The 18,967-nt window shown below is 41.7% G+C and overlaps 1 protein-coding gene across 3 annotated transcripts in view; it reads left to right on the top strand.

The window, feature by feature from the left end:
* Positions 1-18,967, top strand: part of CEP63 (centrosomal protein 63) — a 44,084-nt gene that overhangs the window by 10,955 nt on the left and 14,162 nt on the right. For all 3 annotated transcript variants that reach the window (XM_077488651.1, XM_077488652.1, XM_077488650.1), the window contains 8 exons: positions 281-366; positions 2,206-2,383; positions 3,647-3,742; positions 6,684-6,800; positions 12,485-12,598; positions 13,530-13,742; positions 15,320-15,465; positions 17,166-17,415. In XM_077488651.1, coding sequence (XP_077344777.1) covers positions 320-366; positions 2,206-2,383; positions 3,647-3,742; positions 6,684-6,800; positions 12,485-12,598; positions 13,530-13,742; positions 15,320-15,465; positions 17,166-17,415 — 1,161 coding nt within the window. In that variant the 5' untranslated portion in view covers positions 281-319. The remainder of the gene's footprint in view (positions 1-280; positions 367-2,205; positions 2,384-3,646; positions 3,743-6,683; positions 6,801-12,484; positions 12,599-13,529; positions 13,743-15,319; positions 15,466-17,165; positions 17,416-18,967) is intronic.

Raw genomic sequence — 18,967 nt, 5'->3', positions numbered from 1 at the left:
ACAGAGCAGGTAAGTACGGTATAACATGTTTAAAAAAAAAAACAAAAAAACTTTAGTGTCACTTTAAGGGCTGATATAAAGTCATATGTATGAGCAGCATAAAGGAAACTGTGTAATCAGATTGTAATGTGCATGTGTGTGTGTGTCCAGTTTTGAGGTGATTACTTCATAGATTACAAAGTTTGTGGTGGCTACTTTACTGCATCCTTGGCATGTTACGCTATAGCAAAATCCCAAGTGTCCTATGTGGTTGTATCACAGTGTTCTTGTCTTCTTCCAGGTTTATGAGTGGGTATTGGTTCTGGAACGTTATCACTCCATGATGGAAGCTTTGTTGGAAGGAATGCAAAAAAAAGGAAAGACAGGGTGAGTATAAAATAATGCAGAGACGTGGAAAAGGACCCCTAATCTGTGTGGAAGCAGTGGCCTCTCTACAAATGTCCAACACACCACTTGCTGAGTCAGAACTAGTGCTCACCAATCAGCATGGTGTATGAGCTTTGTTTATTGCAGAGGGGTATGTCAGACCTTTTTAGTGAGACCCCTGCTTCCATACAAGGGGCCTTATTCTGCAACAGGTTGGGAAGGGACAGGATTTTCCACTCCGGCTGTGGTTGCTTTCTATGGAAAATGAACTTTAACTTGAGGCATCTGAAATGTATTAAGTTGATTTGCATAGTGGAAAACCTTTTTATCTTTAAAATGTAATTTACTTAAAACACTTTTTTGTTTGTAAAAAGGGAGGTTTATTAATGTAGAAGAGACCTAGCATGTCTCTACTGCTTTAAAGTATTCTTACCTGCTTGTGCACAATTTACACTGAGCTGCTTATGCACAGCTCAGCATACAATTTTGGCTTTTTCCGTGCATGGCTTGGCCAATCAAAATGACTAAAGATCAGAACTTGGAAGAGGACCTGCCGAAGATGTGTGTTCCTATGGAGGGTACTCATGGACATGACATCACTGGAGTTTGGGTGAGTATAGTTCAGTTTTAATTTACGCAAAGTGGCACCTTCACACCTCAGATCAGCCCTAAACTCTGCACCTTCACACCTCAGATCAGCCCTAAACTCTGCACCTTCCCACCTCAGATCAGTCCTAAGCTCTGCACCTTCCCACCTCAGATCAGCCCTAAGCTCTGCACCTTCCCACCTCAGATCAGTCCTAAGCTCTGCACCTTCCCACCTCAGATCAGCCCTAAGCTCTGCACCTTCCCACCTCAGATCAGCCCTAAGCTCTGCACCTTCCCACCTCAGATCAGCCCTAAACTCTGCACCTTCACACCTCAGATCAGTCCTAAGCTCTGCACCTTCCCACCTCAGATCAGCCCTAAACTCTGCACCTTCACACCTCAGATCAGCCCTAAACTCTGCACCTTCCCACCTCAGATCAGTCCTAAGTTCTGCACCTTCACACCTCAGATCAGATCAGCCCTAAACTCTGCACCTTCCCACCTCAGATCAGTCCTAAGTTCTGCACCTTCCCACCACAGATCAGCCCTAAACTCTGCACCTTTCCACCACAGATCAGCCCTAAACTCTGCACCTTCCCACCACAGATCAGCCCTAAGCGCTGCACCTTCCCACCACAGATCAGCCCTAAACTGTGCACCTTCATACCTCAGATCAACCCTAAATTCTGCCTCTTCACACCTCAGATCAGCCCTAAACTCTGCACCATTACTCCTCAGATCAGCCCTAAACTCTGCACCCTCACACTTCAGATCAGCCACAAGCCATACCCGCAGAAATACAGAAGTTTTACTGCTACAGCAGTTCCAACAATTGGAGGGAGGGTGTAGGGGGGTGGATGGGCTTCTTCCATACACCCTGCTCTTGAACTTGCTAGTGTGCTACGCTGTCAGTAAAGTCGGGGAGGTGGGTGAGCCATGGGCAGACAAAGCTTTGCAATTGACAGCCTAGTGAGCAGTGAAATACAGGCTATGACAGCGTTGCTTTAGGCTCCAGTTAAAAAGGCATCTCGTGCTGTAGGTCGCTGATGCCTGCTGTAGACACTAAACCTTTGCTCTTGTTTTTCAACATTTTTGATAATCCATGCTAATGAGTAATTATGCACTGGACATGTCTTTTCTCATGTTAGACTGGTTTTGGTTGTTTCTGCTGATAATGTTGCTGTAATCTTGTGCTGTGTTTATGTCCACTCTTGTGTCCCACACATCATTGTTTTTCTTTCCTTGTGTCAGAACACTTTACAGTTCCTGTGAAGCAGAGTTACAAGAATTGATGAGACAGATTGACATTATGTTGGATCATAAGAAGGCTGAGTGGGAAGCCCATACTGAGACACTCAATACGCTTTTACAACTCCGAGAGCAGGAGTTAAATACCTCCAGAGCTCGAGAAGAAAGACTGAGCCAGGAGGTAATCCTACCATCTCTGACAGCTGAATGGGTTCCTCAGTTTAAATGCAAATGAAATTCCCATTGAATGAAAATCCCAATTTGCTTCTATCCAATGTTTTAGTGATACAGAAGAGTTTAACTAACATTGACAACAATGCTATAGAACATGGTGGTCACGTTTTATTAGCACTCTGCAAATATACCAGAATGATATACATTTAAAAACCTTTATCTGAACAAATCATACCAACAGATTTCACCAGTAGATGTGTGAAAGCTGGGGGTCACAGCTCCTGATCCAAGAAAACCCTACCAAAATAAAGAGACTTTAGCAAAGGGTTCGGAAAGAATTGGGCCTTTTCTTTCACGTGTCTCATATAAGAATAACAGTTTGGTGGCAGACATCATAGGGTGCTTGTTACCCATGATGGTTACTCGGTAATTTCACGGTTTCTATCAGGGAGGTATTTACCCAACTAAAAAAAAAGATATAAATATATAGCTGGGTTGAAAAAAGACAGTTCAACCAATAGAGGAAAAATAATAGAAAACCTCCATATACACTAGCCTATACCCACAGTTGATCCAGAGGGAAGAAAAAAAATCCCCATAAAGTATGATCCCATTCGTTCCAATGGGGAAAAAAATGGCTTCCTGGTCCCAGGAGGCAATCAGATATTTCCTGGATCAACTACCCCTGGTACAACCTTTTTTAAATGTTAGTATCCAGTCATATTTTGTGCATTTAGGAATGCATCCAGCCCTTTGTTTAAAAAAACTATTTGCTGAGCTAGCAAGAACTAGTTGTTGAGGGAGTCCATCACACATTTTTATAGCTCTTACTGCGAGGAAGCCTTTCTGTATGTGGTGGATAACTCTCTCTTCCTCCAGACATAAATATTTAAAACATTTACGCAAAGCCACTATACAAATATTATGGCAGGCCTATGTGCCAAAGGGAGCTCTTTGCCCTGGCTTCTTCTGCCATCTTGATTTTCCAGCCTGGTGTAATGTAACTCCTGCACATGCACAAGGCAGTTTATTCATTCCAACAGATATCGGATCTGTACACTGAACTGCACATGCCCAACTCAACGTGCATTTAGAAAATAAACATTGCTACCATGCGTTTTGTTGTTCTTTTTTATGCAGAAGACACAGAGTCTCCTCTGCAATAAAAAAGCAGCCTGCTAGCAATTATTTTAACTAGAACTATAGTTTCATTTTTTTTATGCAAAGGCTTTTTTTTAAATTAAAGTGTATCCTGTTTTTTATTCTACAGATCAAGACTCTAAGAAAACAGCTGGCAGAGCAAGAGGAGAGCAATCTTAATAAGACAGCAGAGTATGAATCTCAACTGACACAGTTTCAGGAAGAGGTTTGTTATACCATCATTACCTTTTCCATCAAGACGTATTCATACTGAACTTGTAAATGAAGCCCTTATGCTAGTCATACACGGTGTCAGTTTCATCCAATTCATGCTGAATGGGGCAAAATTTAAGCTGTGGGTGCTCCTGTGGCACTGCCCGGCTCAACAAACCTTTAAATTACAAAATTGAAGGCATCTGGTGGAAAGTTGTTGGCCAAACAATGACTGCATCAAATGCATTCTTTGTTCTCCAGGGGTCAGCCTTCTGAATGTAAAAGCTGGCATCAAAGATTCCACTATCCATGCGGTTTAGCATAGATAGGGGTAATTCAGCAATTCTTCCTTTTTTTTTTTTTCAGCCCACAAGGCTAAACAAGAGAAATCTAGCTGTGTATGGCCAGCTTTATTCTGTTCTTCAGAACATAACCTAATTCTCCCAAGATGCTCCTTTTGGGCAAAACCTGATAGATTATGCCTAGGCACTCGTTTTAACTGACTGGAGCTCTTAGACTTTTTAGTGATAAGTTACATTTACTGAAAATTATTTTGTACATTTTGACATGATGGGAATTCATTTGTTCAGACTTCTTAAATTACAAATGGGCATACTTTAAAATGTATTTGGGGGAGATTTACTAATACTGGTTCGCTTAGAATCTGGTGCAGCTGTGCATGGTAGCCAATCAGCTTCTAACGTCAGCTTGTTTAATTAAACCTTGACAATAAAACTTGGAAGCTAAAGTTTCTATGCAGAGCTGCATCAGATTTTGCATGTTCCAGTTTTCGCAAATCAACCCCCTTTGTCTCTGATTTATCCCACAGATACCTGTTGCTGACCCCCCTGACTTTTTCTTGAATTTTTGTACTGCAACGCCATTTGCAGACTCTTCACACGCATCAAATTATTTTGTGTTTCAGATACCTATGTCACTGGCTCCCTAAGTCACTACTGTTTCCTGTAAATAAATAAAGCGGAAGAAAGTGCATGTAGACAGATACTGACTGTAAAATGCAGGAGGAGATCAGCAGCACTGAGATGAATTTAACCACTTTCAGACCGGACCAATTTGCTGGTCAAAGACCAGACCACTTTTTGCGATTCGGCACTGCGTCGCTTTAACTGACAATTGCGCGGTCGTGCGACGTGGCTCCCAAACAAAATTGACGTCCTTTTTTTCCCACAAATAGAGCTTTCTTTTGGTGGTATTTGATCACCCCTGCGGTTTTTATTTTTTGCGCTATAAACAAAAATAGAGCGACAATTTAGAAAAAAACGCATTATTTTTTACTTTTTGTTATAATAAATATCCCCCAAAAATATATAAAAAAACATTTTTTTTCCCTCAGTTTACGCCGATACGTATTCTTCTACATATTTTTGGTAAAAAAAATCGCAATAAGCGATTATTGATTGGTTTGCGCAAAAGTTATAGCGTTTACAAAATAGGGATAGTTTTATAGCATTTTTATTAATAATTTTTTATTATTTTTTTTTTTTACTAGTAATGGCGGCGATCTGCGATTTTTATTGTGACTGCGACATTGTGGGGGACCCATCGGACATTTTTGACACATTTTTGGGACCATTGTCATTTATACAGTAATCACTGCTATATAAATGCAGTGATTCCTGTGTAAATGACACTGGCAGTGAAAGGGTTAACCAGTGGGTGGCAGTGTAGGGGTTAAGTGTTCCTAGGGGTGTGTTACTAACTGTGGGGGGGTTGGGCTTTCATTTAGTGTACACTGATCTCTGCTCCAATCACATGGAGCAGAGATCAGCGTCACTAGTTGCTAGGCTGAATGGAAAAATGTTGTTTACACAGCATTTCCTCCATTCGGCCGCTCCGTGAGACGATCGCGGGGATGCCCGCAGCGATTGAGTCCGCGGGTCCCGCGACCGGACTCACGGGGGTCCCCACCAGCGCGGGAGCGCACCGCCGCCGGCGCGCTCCCGATGGCAGGGCGGCATCGAATATTGGACGTACCTGTACGCCAATATGCCTGCCCGTGCCATTCTGTCGACGTACATCATCGTGCGCTGGTCGGGATGTGGTTAAAGGGTCTATAAAATTTAAAAAATACTTTTCAATTGTTTGTTACACAGTGCTTTAGAAAACAAAATGTTGTTCAGCTAGGGTTTAGTTGTACTTTAAAGCGGTAGTAAATTCTTAAATAGAATACTCACATCCTCTGTAGCCTGATTGAGTCACTACGCATGCGCATTCAGGGCACGCTGAATGTCCTGCTACGGTGATATCATTGCGTCCTGGGCATTCAAACGGTAGGGGGAACGCAAACCTGTAAGGAAGACTGGGTGATAATGGGAGTGCTGGCAGTGACAGTGTAGGGCTAGCGGGCTCCATTTTAAAGGCAAGTCTATCATAATGTGCTAGTAGGTGGTGCCTACTAGCACATTATGGCATAAAACTGCATGGGGCCAATTAAAAAACAAAAGTGTAGACTTCACTACAACCTAAAGGAGACCCTGTCACCAACTTAAAAAGGGCAGGTAGAAGCACATCAAAATCAAGTGTTTTAAATGCTTACTTACATATTTGTCTCCCCATAGTAGCAATCTTTATTTCCAAGATGATGGTCATTGTCCCTGATAACAGACAGCACCATAAGAACAAAAAGCCCCATAAAAAAATCTACTAGTCAGTTTAACCAGACTGATATCTGTGCAGACGGAAGGGGGCAAACCAAGTGCAACTTTTACAGCAGTTAAGAGCTGCATGTTATAGCAGTATCCTGTGTTTTATATTCTACTGGACTTGTGGTTTTCATAGATGGTCACCTCTGCTTGTCCAGTTTTTCCTCATATGCTTTGATTTACTTTCCCTGCCTTTGTTTTAATATACATTGTTCAATAAATATATCTGCCATTCATTTGAGTTCCCTGTTTTAGATATGAAACCCTTTATTTACTGTCTTTTGTAAATAGCTCAATAAACTGAAAAGATCTTATGAAAAGGTTCAGAGACGACACCACAGGCTGGAGGTGAAAGGCAAAGCGGAAGAAGAGAAGTCAGAGGTTGGCCGTCTGACAAGAAGGCTGGAGGTGAGAAAATTACAAAGAAAAAAATAGAAGACTCTAGGTTGCATTCATCGGAGTCGCAGTGTGGATGCGTCACTTGTCAGCGTGTTCGTCATCGCTGCTTTGTGGATTGTTCAGTCCTGCAATAACACTGCCGAAAAACATGAACTACAACCATCCAATCTGATATACTGATGCTGTTCTATGAAGCATTGAAACTTTATTCAGTGTCGGTATGTGTGACATCAGCGGTGTTTGGTCTTAGTACAGAGTGTGGCATTAAAAACAGTGCTGAACTGGCAGCTGATCAGTTGTATGTTTGGAGCCTTAAGAGCCTAGCTTAACGTGGACCATTACAGAATATTGCAAGTTCCACTTAATATGTCTAGGCCCCCTCCCCCTGTAAATATCACCTGCTAATACTAGGTCCAAAATGTAATGAAAAAAGGACATCCCAGTCCAGTGCAAGAACGTCTTCTCCTAAAACTTGGGTTGCCCCTTGTATTCCCCAGGATCTCAGTAGAAGAAAGATGGCATCACCCTCACCTAGGCAGCATGGGTAGAAGATAGGTGTAAGGTCCATAATCTAACTTTTTCTTTACAGGTAAATTTGGACATACTATCAGTAAGTGAATTATGTTCTGTTTTTTTATAGGGGTTAGGAGCCTGAACATAATTAGCAGAGCTTGCACGCTATTGCACAGTCTGCTTTAAATAAACTGGCAGCTGACAGTATACTTATTATACATATGACTAGGTATTACCATTGATGCATGTATCATTGCATGCAGAGTTACATTGTTTATGAAGGCAATTTGTTTTATAATTTTTTGTCTAGAATTCTTCTTTTGAGTCGTTTCTGCAGATTATTGTATATTGCTTTGTAGACATGGACAAAGTCAAGAGCAGCATGCCAATTACTGTACATTGTTTGGCGCCCATGGGTGTAACACAGGGACTAACTATTTTCTGTAATCTGGCTGTAATCCATTATATATATATATATATATATATATATATATATATATATATATATATATATATATATATATATACACACAGTCATGCTCAAAAGTTTACATACCCTGGCAGAAATTGTGACATTTTGGAATTAATATTGAAAACATGACTGACTGAGCCAAAAAAACTGTCTCTTATTTAAGGATACTGATCACATGAAGCCATTTAATATTACGTAGTTTTTTGGATGCTTTTTAAATTGTAGTGATAACAGAAATCACCCAAATGGCTCTGATAAAAAGTTTACATACCCTGGAATGTTTGACCTTGTTACAGACACAGAAGGTGGCACACACAGGTTCAAATTCAAATGTATTTCTCTGTGGGTTTTTCTTGGTCTACCTGACCTTGGCTTGGTATCAAGAGATCCCCAAAATTTCCACTTCTTAAGTGATTGAACGGTACTGACTGGCATATTTAAGGCTTTGGATATTTTTTTATATCCTTTAAAGAGGAAGTAAACCCCAGATTTTTTTTCTTTTTTTTTTTTTTATTATAATGCAGCAATGTATATAGAAGTCTTGCATGCAAAAATGTCACTAAAACAAGGTTTGGAAATACCTTTTTTTGCATTTATAAATTTTCCCTTCTTCCTGGAATCGGCTGCGCCATCTTTACTATTGATTGCTGGCTCATTTCCGCCCTTCCTTTCCTTCCCTGTGTTAATCTCGTGAATGCGCGATCAAGGTTGCGGTCATGTGTAAACCAAGCCTCTATCCAGGAAGATGAGGAGGGCACAGTATTGCGAGGCTTCCTTTCCTGTGCTGTTCAGAGTGAAAGGAAATAAGCTGACATGTTGTGGATAGTGAAACGGCGCACATAGCGTGCGGTTAAAGACGCTACGGACTGGACATGCGCTGGAGACAGTGACATCATTACAGATTGCAGGATGGATTATAAGGAAACTGTTACAGTAAGTGACATTTCACAGGCAGCGATCAGCTGCCTGTTCTATGCAGATTAAAATGAGCTGAAGTTGAAATAGAGGGTTTACAACCACTTTAACATCTTTGTAAAGTTTCATTCGCTTATTACGCAGGTATTTTGACTGTTCTTGTCTACCTCCTCTTGGCTCAGTGTCTAGCCTGCTTAGTGCATCAATGTGAGAGCTAACAAACTCATTGACTATTCATACACAGACACTAATTGTGATTTAAAAAGCCACAAATGTGGGAAATTAACCTTTAATTGCCATTTTAACCTGTGTGTGCCACCTTCTGTGTCTGTACTAAGGCCAAACATTCCAGGGTATGTAAACTTTTTATCAGGTCCATTTGGGTGACTTCTGTTATCCATTATGATTTAAAAAGGACCCAAAAAATTATGTGATAATAAATGGTTTCATGTTATTTCTAACCTTAACTACTTCCCACCCGGCCTATAGAAGTGGTTCTGTTATCCTGACTAGGCGTCATATGACGTCCAGCAGGATAACATGCCGACGCACAGCAAGGTGTTCACGTGTTCGGCATGTTAGTTTGAAACGCCAAATTGCCAATCGTGGTAAGAAGCCTCTAACAGAGGCTTCTTACCACGTGATCAGCTGTGACTAATCACAGCTGATTGTCGTGTGAACCAGGGCGTGCCAGTAAACAGCATTCCTCGGTTCGCACTGACAGGCAGAGCCGATTGGTGGCCCTCCCTGTCAGAGGGAGGTCTGTGCTGATGATCAGCACATTGATTATCAGCACAGCCCCATCAGATGTGCCACCACAGCTGCCAAAAAGGTGCCCATCAGCTGCCACTCAGTGCCCTATCAGAAACGGCTGTAGGTGCCCACCACAGTGCCAATCAGTGCCCTACAGTAACACCTGTTAGAACCCCATCAGTACCTCATCATCTGTGCTGCACATCAGTGCCACCTGTCAGTGGCAATCAGTACCGCCTGTCAGTGCCCATCACAGCCGCTTGTCAGTGCCACCTATCAGTGCCCATCAGTGCTCCATATTGGTGCCTATCAATGCCTGTTAGTTCTACATATCAGCACCTCATCAGTGCCCATTATTGCCTGTCTGTGAAGGAGAGAACAAAATGTTATAACCGAAACTAAGAAAAACTTTTTTTTTTCACTAAAAACCCCAGTGGTGGTCAAATACCACTAAAAGAAATCTCTATTTGTGGGAAGAAAATTATAAAAATGTAGGTTGGTTACAGTTTTGCATGAGTTTACCAGCATCATCTTTCAGGATTTTAAATAAATCAGCTGGGATATCATCACTTCAGCTAGCTTTGTTATTAGCAATACTTTCTAAGGCCCACTTGACTTCACTCTCCAGGATATCCGGTTCAAGGGCAGTGACTGCATCAGCCTGGTTATATTGGCCATTCAGATCTTTCTTGTATAGTTCTTGCCATCTCTTCTTTATCTCTTCTGCTTCTGTCAGGTCTTTGCCATTTTTTTGTCTATTATCATCCCCATCTTTGCACAAAACTTTCCCTTGATATTTCCATCTCTCTAGTCTTTCCCATTCTGTTATTTTCCTCTAGTTCTTTCCATTGCTTTTTTTAAGAAGGTCTTTTTGTCTCTTCTTGCTATCCTCTGGAAGTCTGCATTCAGTTGGGTATATTTTTTGCCTACTTTGCAGGTAGGTTGTGCCTAACATCTTGGAGATCTTCTGTGGATGTAGGCTGCCTCAAATCCTCCTGTTTCTTCATGTATATCCATACAGACTCGATGTTCAGATAAGGGCTCTGCGGGGGCCAACCGATCACTTCCAGGACTCCTTGTTTTTTTCTTTATTCTGAAGAGCATTATTAATGAGATTGGCTGTGTGTTTGGAGCCATTGGCCTCCTGCAGAATACATTTGGGGCCAGCCACGCTCCTCCTGATGGTATGGCATGATGGATAAGTATCTGTTTGTATTTCTGAACATTGAGGACACCATTGATTGGCCAATGTTGAGGACCGTAGATGCAGTGGTTTGCCAAGGAAACTTCATGCAGCACATGAAAGACGCATCATGCTTACTTCCCTTCAACATTGGAAAATGTGCAGCAGTGCCATCAGCACAGAACTGGCAGAAACCAGAGGTACACCCATTTTGTGGCCAAAAAGCCATACCTCTGATGTGAAAACAAAGCTAAACGACTCATTTATACACGAAAACATAGGAACTGGGGTGCAGAACAATGGCAGCCGGTGCTCTGGACCGATGAGCCAAATTGTGAAATATTTGGCTGTAGCAGGAGGCAGTTTGTTCACTGAAGAGCTGGAGAGAGGTACAATAATGAATGTCTGCAGCCAACAGTGAAGCATGGTGGAGGCTCCTTGCAAGTTTGGGGCTGCATTTCTGCACATGGAGTTGGAGATTTGGTCAAGATCAATGGTATCCTCAATGCTGAGAAATGCATACTTCTCTATCATGCCATACCATCAGGGAGGTGTGTGATTGTCCCCAAATTTGTTCTGCAGAAGGTCAACGACCCTAAACATACAGCCAATGTCAATAAGAACTGTCTTCAGTATAAAGAACAAGGAGTCCTGGAAGTGATGGCTTGGCCCCCACAGAGCCCTGACTTCAACATCATCAAGTCTGTCTGGGATTACGTGAAGGAACAGAAGGATTTGAGGCAGCCTACATCCACAGAAGATCTGTGGTTACTTCTCCAAGATGTTTGGAACAGCCTGCCTGCTGAGTTCCTTCAAAACTTGTGTGCAAGTGTACCTAGAAGAATTATAAGTAAAAAGTACTACTGCGCTCCACCTCGCTAATAATGAATGTGTAGGAAAACGGAACTAAAAAAATGTGTATAGTAAAAATATATATATATATATATATATATATATATATATATATATATATATATATATATATATATATATATATATATACATAAATGTGTGGAAGCAGCCAGCAAAAAAATAGTGATCTCTGCACCAAAGGAGTAATAAGTGAAATAAGTAAATTGCGGCGCTACCTAAAAAATATAAATATAAAATATATCAAAACATATATAGTGCAAAAAAGTGAATCCACCTCACTAAAGTGCTAAAATGTGCAATATAAAGTAATAGATATGTTGCATCCAATAAGATGATAAATGTGCATAAATAGTCAAACAATCATGCATATGATAATAACACAGTACAAAATGCAAAAATAATTAATTGCATGGACTTTATTTGAGGAGCACTATTTATTATCGCATTGTTTGCACATTATATTTAGCAACTTTTTTTGCATTTTGTACTGTGTTATTATCATATGCATGATTGTTTGACTATTTATGCACATTTATCATCTTATTGGATGCAACATATCTATTACTTTATATTGCACATTTTAGCACTTTAGTGAGGTGGATTCACTTTTTTGCACTATATATGTTTTGATATATTTTATATTTATATTTTTTAGGTAGCGCCGCAATTTACTTATTTCACTTATTACCTAGAAGAATTGATGCTGATTTGAAGGCAAAGGGAGGTCACACCAAATATTGATTTGATTTGTATTTCTCTTCTGTTCATTTACTTTCCATTTTGCTAATTGATAAAATCAGCTGTTAACACTTATTTCTGAAAGCATTCTTAATTTACAGCATTTTTTCACACCTGCCTAAAACGTTTGCGCGGTACTCTTCATGTGATTAAATGATTTTTTGCAGAATTGTGACAGTTTAGTAAGTTTCTGCTTTCTCTTTCTATATCTCTAATTGTTGTTTTGCATTATGGCTTTTTCTATAGGAATTTCGCCAGAGGTCTCTGGACTGGGAGAAGCAGCGCCTCCTGTATCAGCAACAGTTGACAGGATTGGAGGCTCAGCGGAGGACACTTGCAGAACAGGCTGAGATATACCAGGTACACACAGGGGCGCAGTTGTTTTTTGACTTGTATATTTAAGTGTACAGCCAATCAGGTTTCAGTTTTCTGTAGCTAGGCTAGAGATGATTTCTGATTGCTGTGGATAAGAGCTATTTGTATAGTTATTGCTAGCATTGCCTTTTATTATTTAGTCTGTAATCTTTTTCTCTAAGCTGAATTTGTTTCGCATCCATGTATTTTATCTTAAAGCTTTGTATTGAATGTGCAAGGGCTACAACCTCTGTTAGTTTTTATTGTAGTCTTTACGCCCCATTTGGGAAATTCCCAACACACAGACACACACACACACACACACACACACACACACACACACACACACACACACACTAAAGGCAAAGAAACTGTACACTTTGCAAACTGCTGTGAATGTTGGCTTACCGCTTAAAGGGGAGAGATTCTGGTGAGTGAGGTGGAGAAGGGGGGAGCACGTTTGAAAATCACCAGCACGCCTCATAACGTATGAATTTAACTAATACTGCAATATGGAATTATTATTTTTTGCTTTTTAGCACAAGTCACTTTTTGGACTTTTATATTGCATCATAGCACATGTCACTTTTCCACGGATGCTATTGTAAGCACAGCACAGGCACTTTATTTTATATTATATGTTTTGCATAGGGTGCAAGTTTGATGATTCCAGTGTTTTATGAATTTATTCAGCAGTAAGGTATTGCAACCATATATTCACTAATAAGCTGTTTACCTATTTATTTTGTCATGACATTTTATTTTCCTTATTTGCATACCTAACCACTTTACCCAGCAAGCTTATCACAAGTGCACTTAAAGGGACATATGCCACTAAAAATAAGCAGCGCCACACCCACAAATTGTGCCTGTGATTTGCCCTGCCAGGTTTCAGTTTTTTTCTTTAACTGATAATTACCTTTTTCTGATTTTGCAGCAGCAATCCCATAGCCGTAAGCAGATGCTGGAGCAAACAAGCTTGGCTGGCCGATCAGAAATGCAGCTTCTCAGTGGTCAGCTGGAACGTGCTAATGATACTCTCTGTGCCAAAGAAGGGGAAGTAGAGAGTCTGAATCTGCAGCTTGAGTCCTTAACTTCTGGGCAGGAGAGAACAGAGCGTGAGCTTGAGCAGGCTCGGCACACCATAAAGGTGAGGCCCCTGTGGCTGGTCTTTGCTATGATAGTATTGTACTGTACTGAGGATGTTTCTCCCACAGATTTCTGGGGGCTATGTCCATTTATATTTTTGTGGCTTATTTTCTATTATCTATTGTGGGTGTTTATATAGGGCCAAAAATGTACGCAGTACGTTACATATTGTACATTTGCATCATTGCATGCCCTCAAGGAGCTCACAATACAAATTCCTTATATTACATGCATACATACACATACTAGGGCTAATTTAGACAGGAGCCAGTTACCCTACCAGCATTTCTTTGGATTGTGGGAGGCAATCAGAGTAACCAGAGCAAACCTAATCAACTATAAGGATAACATGCATGCTTAAAGCAGGTAGCCTCCTGGTTGGGATTTTAACCGAGGATCCTAGTGCTGCAACTGCTGACCACTGGGCCACTGTACTGTCCATGTTCTTCCATGGTTTTGCAGTGTTTAGTTTGGGAGAGAATTGAAAAGAGTTAGAAACTTTATCAGGTTTTAAATGCTATGTGAGCAATAAAGAAACTTAATTTCTTTGTCTTCTTGTTTTTGTCTAACACTGTTATCTGTAAATTTAATTTAAAGGAGGGGGGGGGGGGTGGCTCCCTAATGGGAACACAAACAGCAGTTAAATCCTAGGAAGGGTTCTATACTGACCTCAGTGTGATCAATGTATGTTATATTATTATTAGACAGGATTTACATAGTACTAGCACTTTACAACACGAGGGCAGACAGTACAGTTGCAATGCAATTCAATACAGGAGGAATCCGGGGCCTCTGCTCATTAGAGCTTACAGTCAAGCAATACAAAAGGTAAGAACTGTGGGGGATGAGCTGATGGAGAAAATAAAATTACAGTTGTTAGATGGAGGCATGATAAGCTTCTCTGAAGAGAAAAGTTTTCAGGGATCCCCTAAAAGTGGATAGAATAGAAGATAGTCGGACAGTATGGGGTAGGGAATTACAAAGAATGGGAGAGGCCCAGAAGAAGTCCTGGAGGTAAGTATTGGAGGAGGTTACAAGGGAACTAGAGAGCAGGAGGTCTTGGGAAGAACGTAAAGAACAATTTGGTATTTTTGAGACTAGGTTAGTGATGTAGCTGGGAGCCAAGTTTTGGATGGCTTTGAAACTTATTGTTAGTATTTTGAATCAAATTTGTTGAGTGAGTGGCAGCCAGTGGAGGGATTGGCAGAGAGGGTAGCAGATGCTGAACGGTTTGTAAGGTGGATGAGCCTGGCAGCAGCATTCATGATGGACTGAATAGGGGATAGCCTATGCAACGGTAAGCTGATGAGTAGTTGATTATTGTGACTTGTGTCTGTGATTGGGGGGGGCTTCTTCTTGCCGCTAAATAACAGAAGGTGATATTATCCATCATTTTTTGTTCTGTCTGACACCTGCCAAGTAAATGAGCAACACAAGCAGCAGTAAAAAGTTAACATTTCAAACTCTTTCTCACTTCTTTCAGAAATAAAAAAATCTGAATAGGCCACTCTGTACTGTAGTTATCTAAACATTTAATTATAATTGTTTAAGAAACCCTCCTGCTTTTTCTCCATACAGGTTCTCCAGGAGGAGAAAGCTGAGCTGAGGGCGACCATACAAGCTCAGACTGACTTCCTGCAGGGGTCTAAAGCACAGAAGGAAGAGCTACACAGAGAGGTGTGCAGGGTGAACAAGACGCTGAGAGAAAGGGAGAGCAGCATCAGGTGAGTTGATCTTATCTGAGAATAAAGGTTACCTTAAATCACTACTGCCACTGACCTGGATTTTTACATTATTATGGTTTTATGGGACATATGTGGTTATAAGGTAACATTCGTTTCGATATAACTGTTTTGGATTGTGGAATTAAACCATAAGAAATGTGGTTGGAAAATGTTGTCCTGTTCGCTTTTTATATCCGTTGGTAGAGCAGATGTATTCCTCAACCTGCCGAGGCTTAGTTTTACCAAAAGAATTGGTCAGCACTTCCCATGTTTTGTTAATGTGAATACATGGATTCATCTTACCATGTACCATGGCATAGGTCCATAAAGCAAACTCTTCTGTGACCGAGGTTCCCAAAAGCTTTTGTTAGTCATTTTAGACTAAGCAGTTTCTTATTTGATAACCGGCCCATTAAAGCTAGCCATACGCAGTTAAAAATATTCTCTGAAATGGGTGAAATTTAACCCATGGGTTGGCCCTGTCAGTCCTCCTGACTTGACAAAAGTAATTTTAAAAGAGAAGTTCGGGTTTCCAAAAAAAAGAAAAATGTAAAAATTATACTTGCGTAGGTGGATGCTGCATCGGATTGATCCCCTGTCCTCTGTTGCCTCTGAACTCAGAGCTGAGCGATCAAACACAGCTGACAACTCAGTTTTCCCCTCTGCACTGAGCAGAGAGATGGGAAGTTCAGTTGGCAGCTTACTGAGAGGCTGAGACAACTGCCAGTCAGCTGAGTGATGACGGCCGACAGCGGACTTTGGCCTGCTGTCGGATGAAAAGGGGTCACAGGAGTGCAGAACGAACCACAGTCCTGTGATCCATAGGAGAAATAGATCCAAAAAAGCTTTGGCCATACTTCTCCTTTTAATAATCGTCCGAACTGGGTGAAAAATCATGAGCCGAACAGTGAATATATGTCTTATCAAATGCAGTCACTGTTCGAGTATTCAGGCAACCGTAGCTCCCACTTGCTGCTGAATACAACAACCTCCAGTGGAGATTCCTCCTTCCATGCTGTCTCGTGTGGATGGAGAAATCAAGTAATTCTTGTTCAAACCACTGACCAACAAGAGAACATCTATACTTGTATAATTAGACTTATTCCTGCTGCTGCACCTTTTATTTTGAATGCTGAATGCAATACGTGACCTTGGCTGTCTATAGGAAAGTTCAGTGGATGGAAGGAAATGGGGACAAAGTTGACAAAAAAGCTGGACTGTAATTGGGCAAAATATTGCTAGAATTTTGAAGTATTTTGAAGATGAACTGAGCCAGGGAGCATGGAGGGTATCTTCCTTATGGGTCTAAGGCCACCTTACCTTTATTAAGTCAGCCCACAGGTTTACTTGAAATCAAATCAGCTGATGGACTATGTATAAGGGATTTAATAGTTTATGATCATTCATGACTTTCTAAACATACTGGTTTATTTGACCCTTCATCAAACAAAACTATGTGTGAGATGCCTCTAAGTTCACTCATTTATATATTCTCTTTATGGTGTGGGGAGTCTGCCTTCTGTTTTACTGGCTGCTAGAACTGATTTTTCGGTATATAATTGATTAGTATTATGAGCACATAATATGAAGAGGTACACTGCATACTAATTCATGTTCTCTTTATTTTACAATGTGAATATGTCGTATATCTTTAATAGGTAGATGAAATGCATTCATGGTTTTATGATTATTGATTTCAGATCATTAGAAGAAAGATTAAAAGGAACCCGGCTCTCCGATGGGTGTACAGAGGTGGATGTGCTGCATGCTCAGCTGTCCGTTAGCCATTTAAATGAGCAGAGGCTACAAGATGAAGTGACCCGACTAGAAAGTCAGATTGGGTCAGTGACAGTCCAATGCCAGCAGTTTGCTAAAGAGATTAAGGAGAAGTCTGAATCAAGGCAGCTGTTAGAAGAAGAGCACACAAAATGCTGGATAGAAATTAAGAAGGTCAGTGGGTTCTCTGTGCTTTTTACATTATTTGATTTGGCTTGAAACAATCTTGATAATATGTGCTGTGTACCAGAGCCTTTGCTGTTATATGTATTCCTTACTGCCATTTTATGTGTTGTAATCCTACCAAGACAGGGGAAGTTCAAACTGCCTTCTATCAGTTCTCATATAAAGACAGGAGCAAAGGTAAAGGCATTGAAGGGTTACAGAGATGGCCCAATGTCTCTGCCTCATTGGTGGAGTGAAACTGTTATTCATTAGCAGATACTAATCTCCAAGGGTTCAGGCAGGAGATGTAGGTACTGCCCTTGGTCCTTCCAGTGTAGATTTTAGTGTTTAGGGAAAAAACAACATGTTCCATTTTTTAAAGCTGACCACCAGGTAATGGCTAAGTACATGGGGGGAAAAGATGTATGTATGTATATACAGTGTTTGTGTGTGTGTGTGTATATATGTATGTGTGTGTGTATATATATATAATATATATATATACAGGGGCGTAACTAGAAATCACAGGGCCCCATAGCAAAATGTTGTATGGGGCCCCCCCCCCCCAAAAAAAAAATTAACTAATACCATTGAACAACAGATTACCTCACCCATGTGGCACAGTACCCAGGCAACAGCTTATATTCATTTCGAACAACAAAGTATGCAGTATACTGTATGCAGCCCCTGAAGGACACGCATTGCTGACCTCCATCAGTACAGTGCAGACCCCCCAGCAGTACAGACACCCCTCAGTACAGACCCCCCAGCAGTAAAGACACCCCTCTTAGTACAGACACCCCCTACCTCAGTGCAGACCCCCCTTAGTACAGACCCCCCCAGTGCAGACACCCCTTAGTACAGACCCCCCTTCAGTGCAGACACCCCCCTTCAGTGCAGGACCCCCCAGCAGTACAGACCCCCCTCAGTAGTACAGACCCCCCAGCAGTGCAGACACCCCCCTTAGTACAGTTCCCCCCAAGTACAGACACCCCACTTAGTACAGACACCACCCCATTACAGACCCCCCCTCAGTGCAGGACCACCCCAGCAGTACAAATACCTCCCAGTGCAGACACCCCCCCCAGTCCAGACCACCCCCTCAGTACAGACCGACCTCAGTGCAGGACCCCCCTCAGTAGTGCAGACTCCCCCCTCAGTAGTGCAGACACCCCTCCATTACAGACCCCCACTCAGTGCAGGACCCCCCAGCAGTACAGACACCCCCCTTATTACAGACATCCCCCAGCATTGCAGACACTCCCCAGCATTGCAGACACCTCCCCCCTAAGTAGTGCAGACCCCCCCGAGTAGTGCAGACGCCCACCCCTCAGTGCAAACACCCCTCAGTAGTGCAGACACCCCCCCATTACAGACCCCACTCTGTGCAGACACCCCCCTCAGTGCAGACACCCCCCCAGCGGTGCAGACTCCCCCCCTCAGTAGTGCAGACTCCCCCCTCAGTAGTGCAGACTCCCCTCAGTAGTGCAGACCTCCCCTCAGTAATGCAGACCCCCCTCAGTAGTGCAGCCCCCCTAGTAGTGCAGGCTCCCCCTCAGTA

This window comes from Lithobates pipiens, unplaced genomic scaffold (genome assembly GCF_037356315.1).
Source record: "Lithobates pipiens isolate NorthernLeopardFrog02 unplaced genomic scaffold, aLitPip1_a1.2 Scaffold_18, whole genome shotgun sequence".
Taxonomy (NCBI): domain Eukaryota; kingdom Metazoa; phylum Chordata; class Amphibia; order Anura; family Ranidae; genus Lithobates; species Lithobates pipiens.
This window is presented reverse-complemented; position numbering and strand designations above follow the sequence as displayed.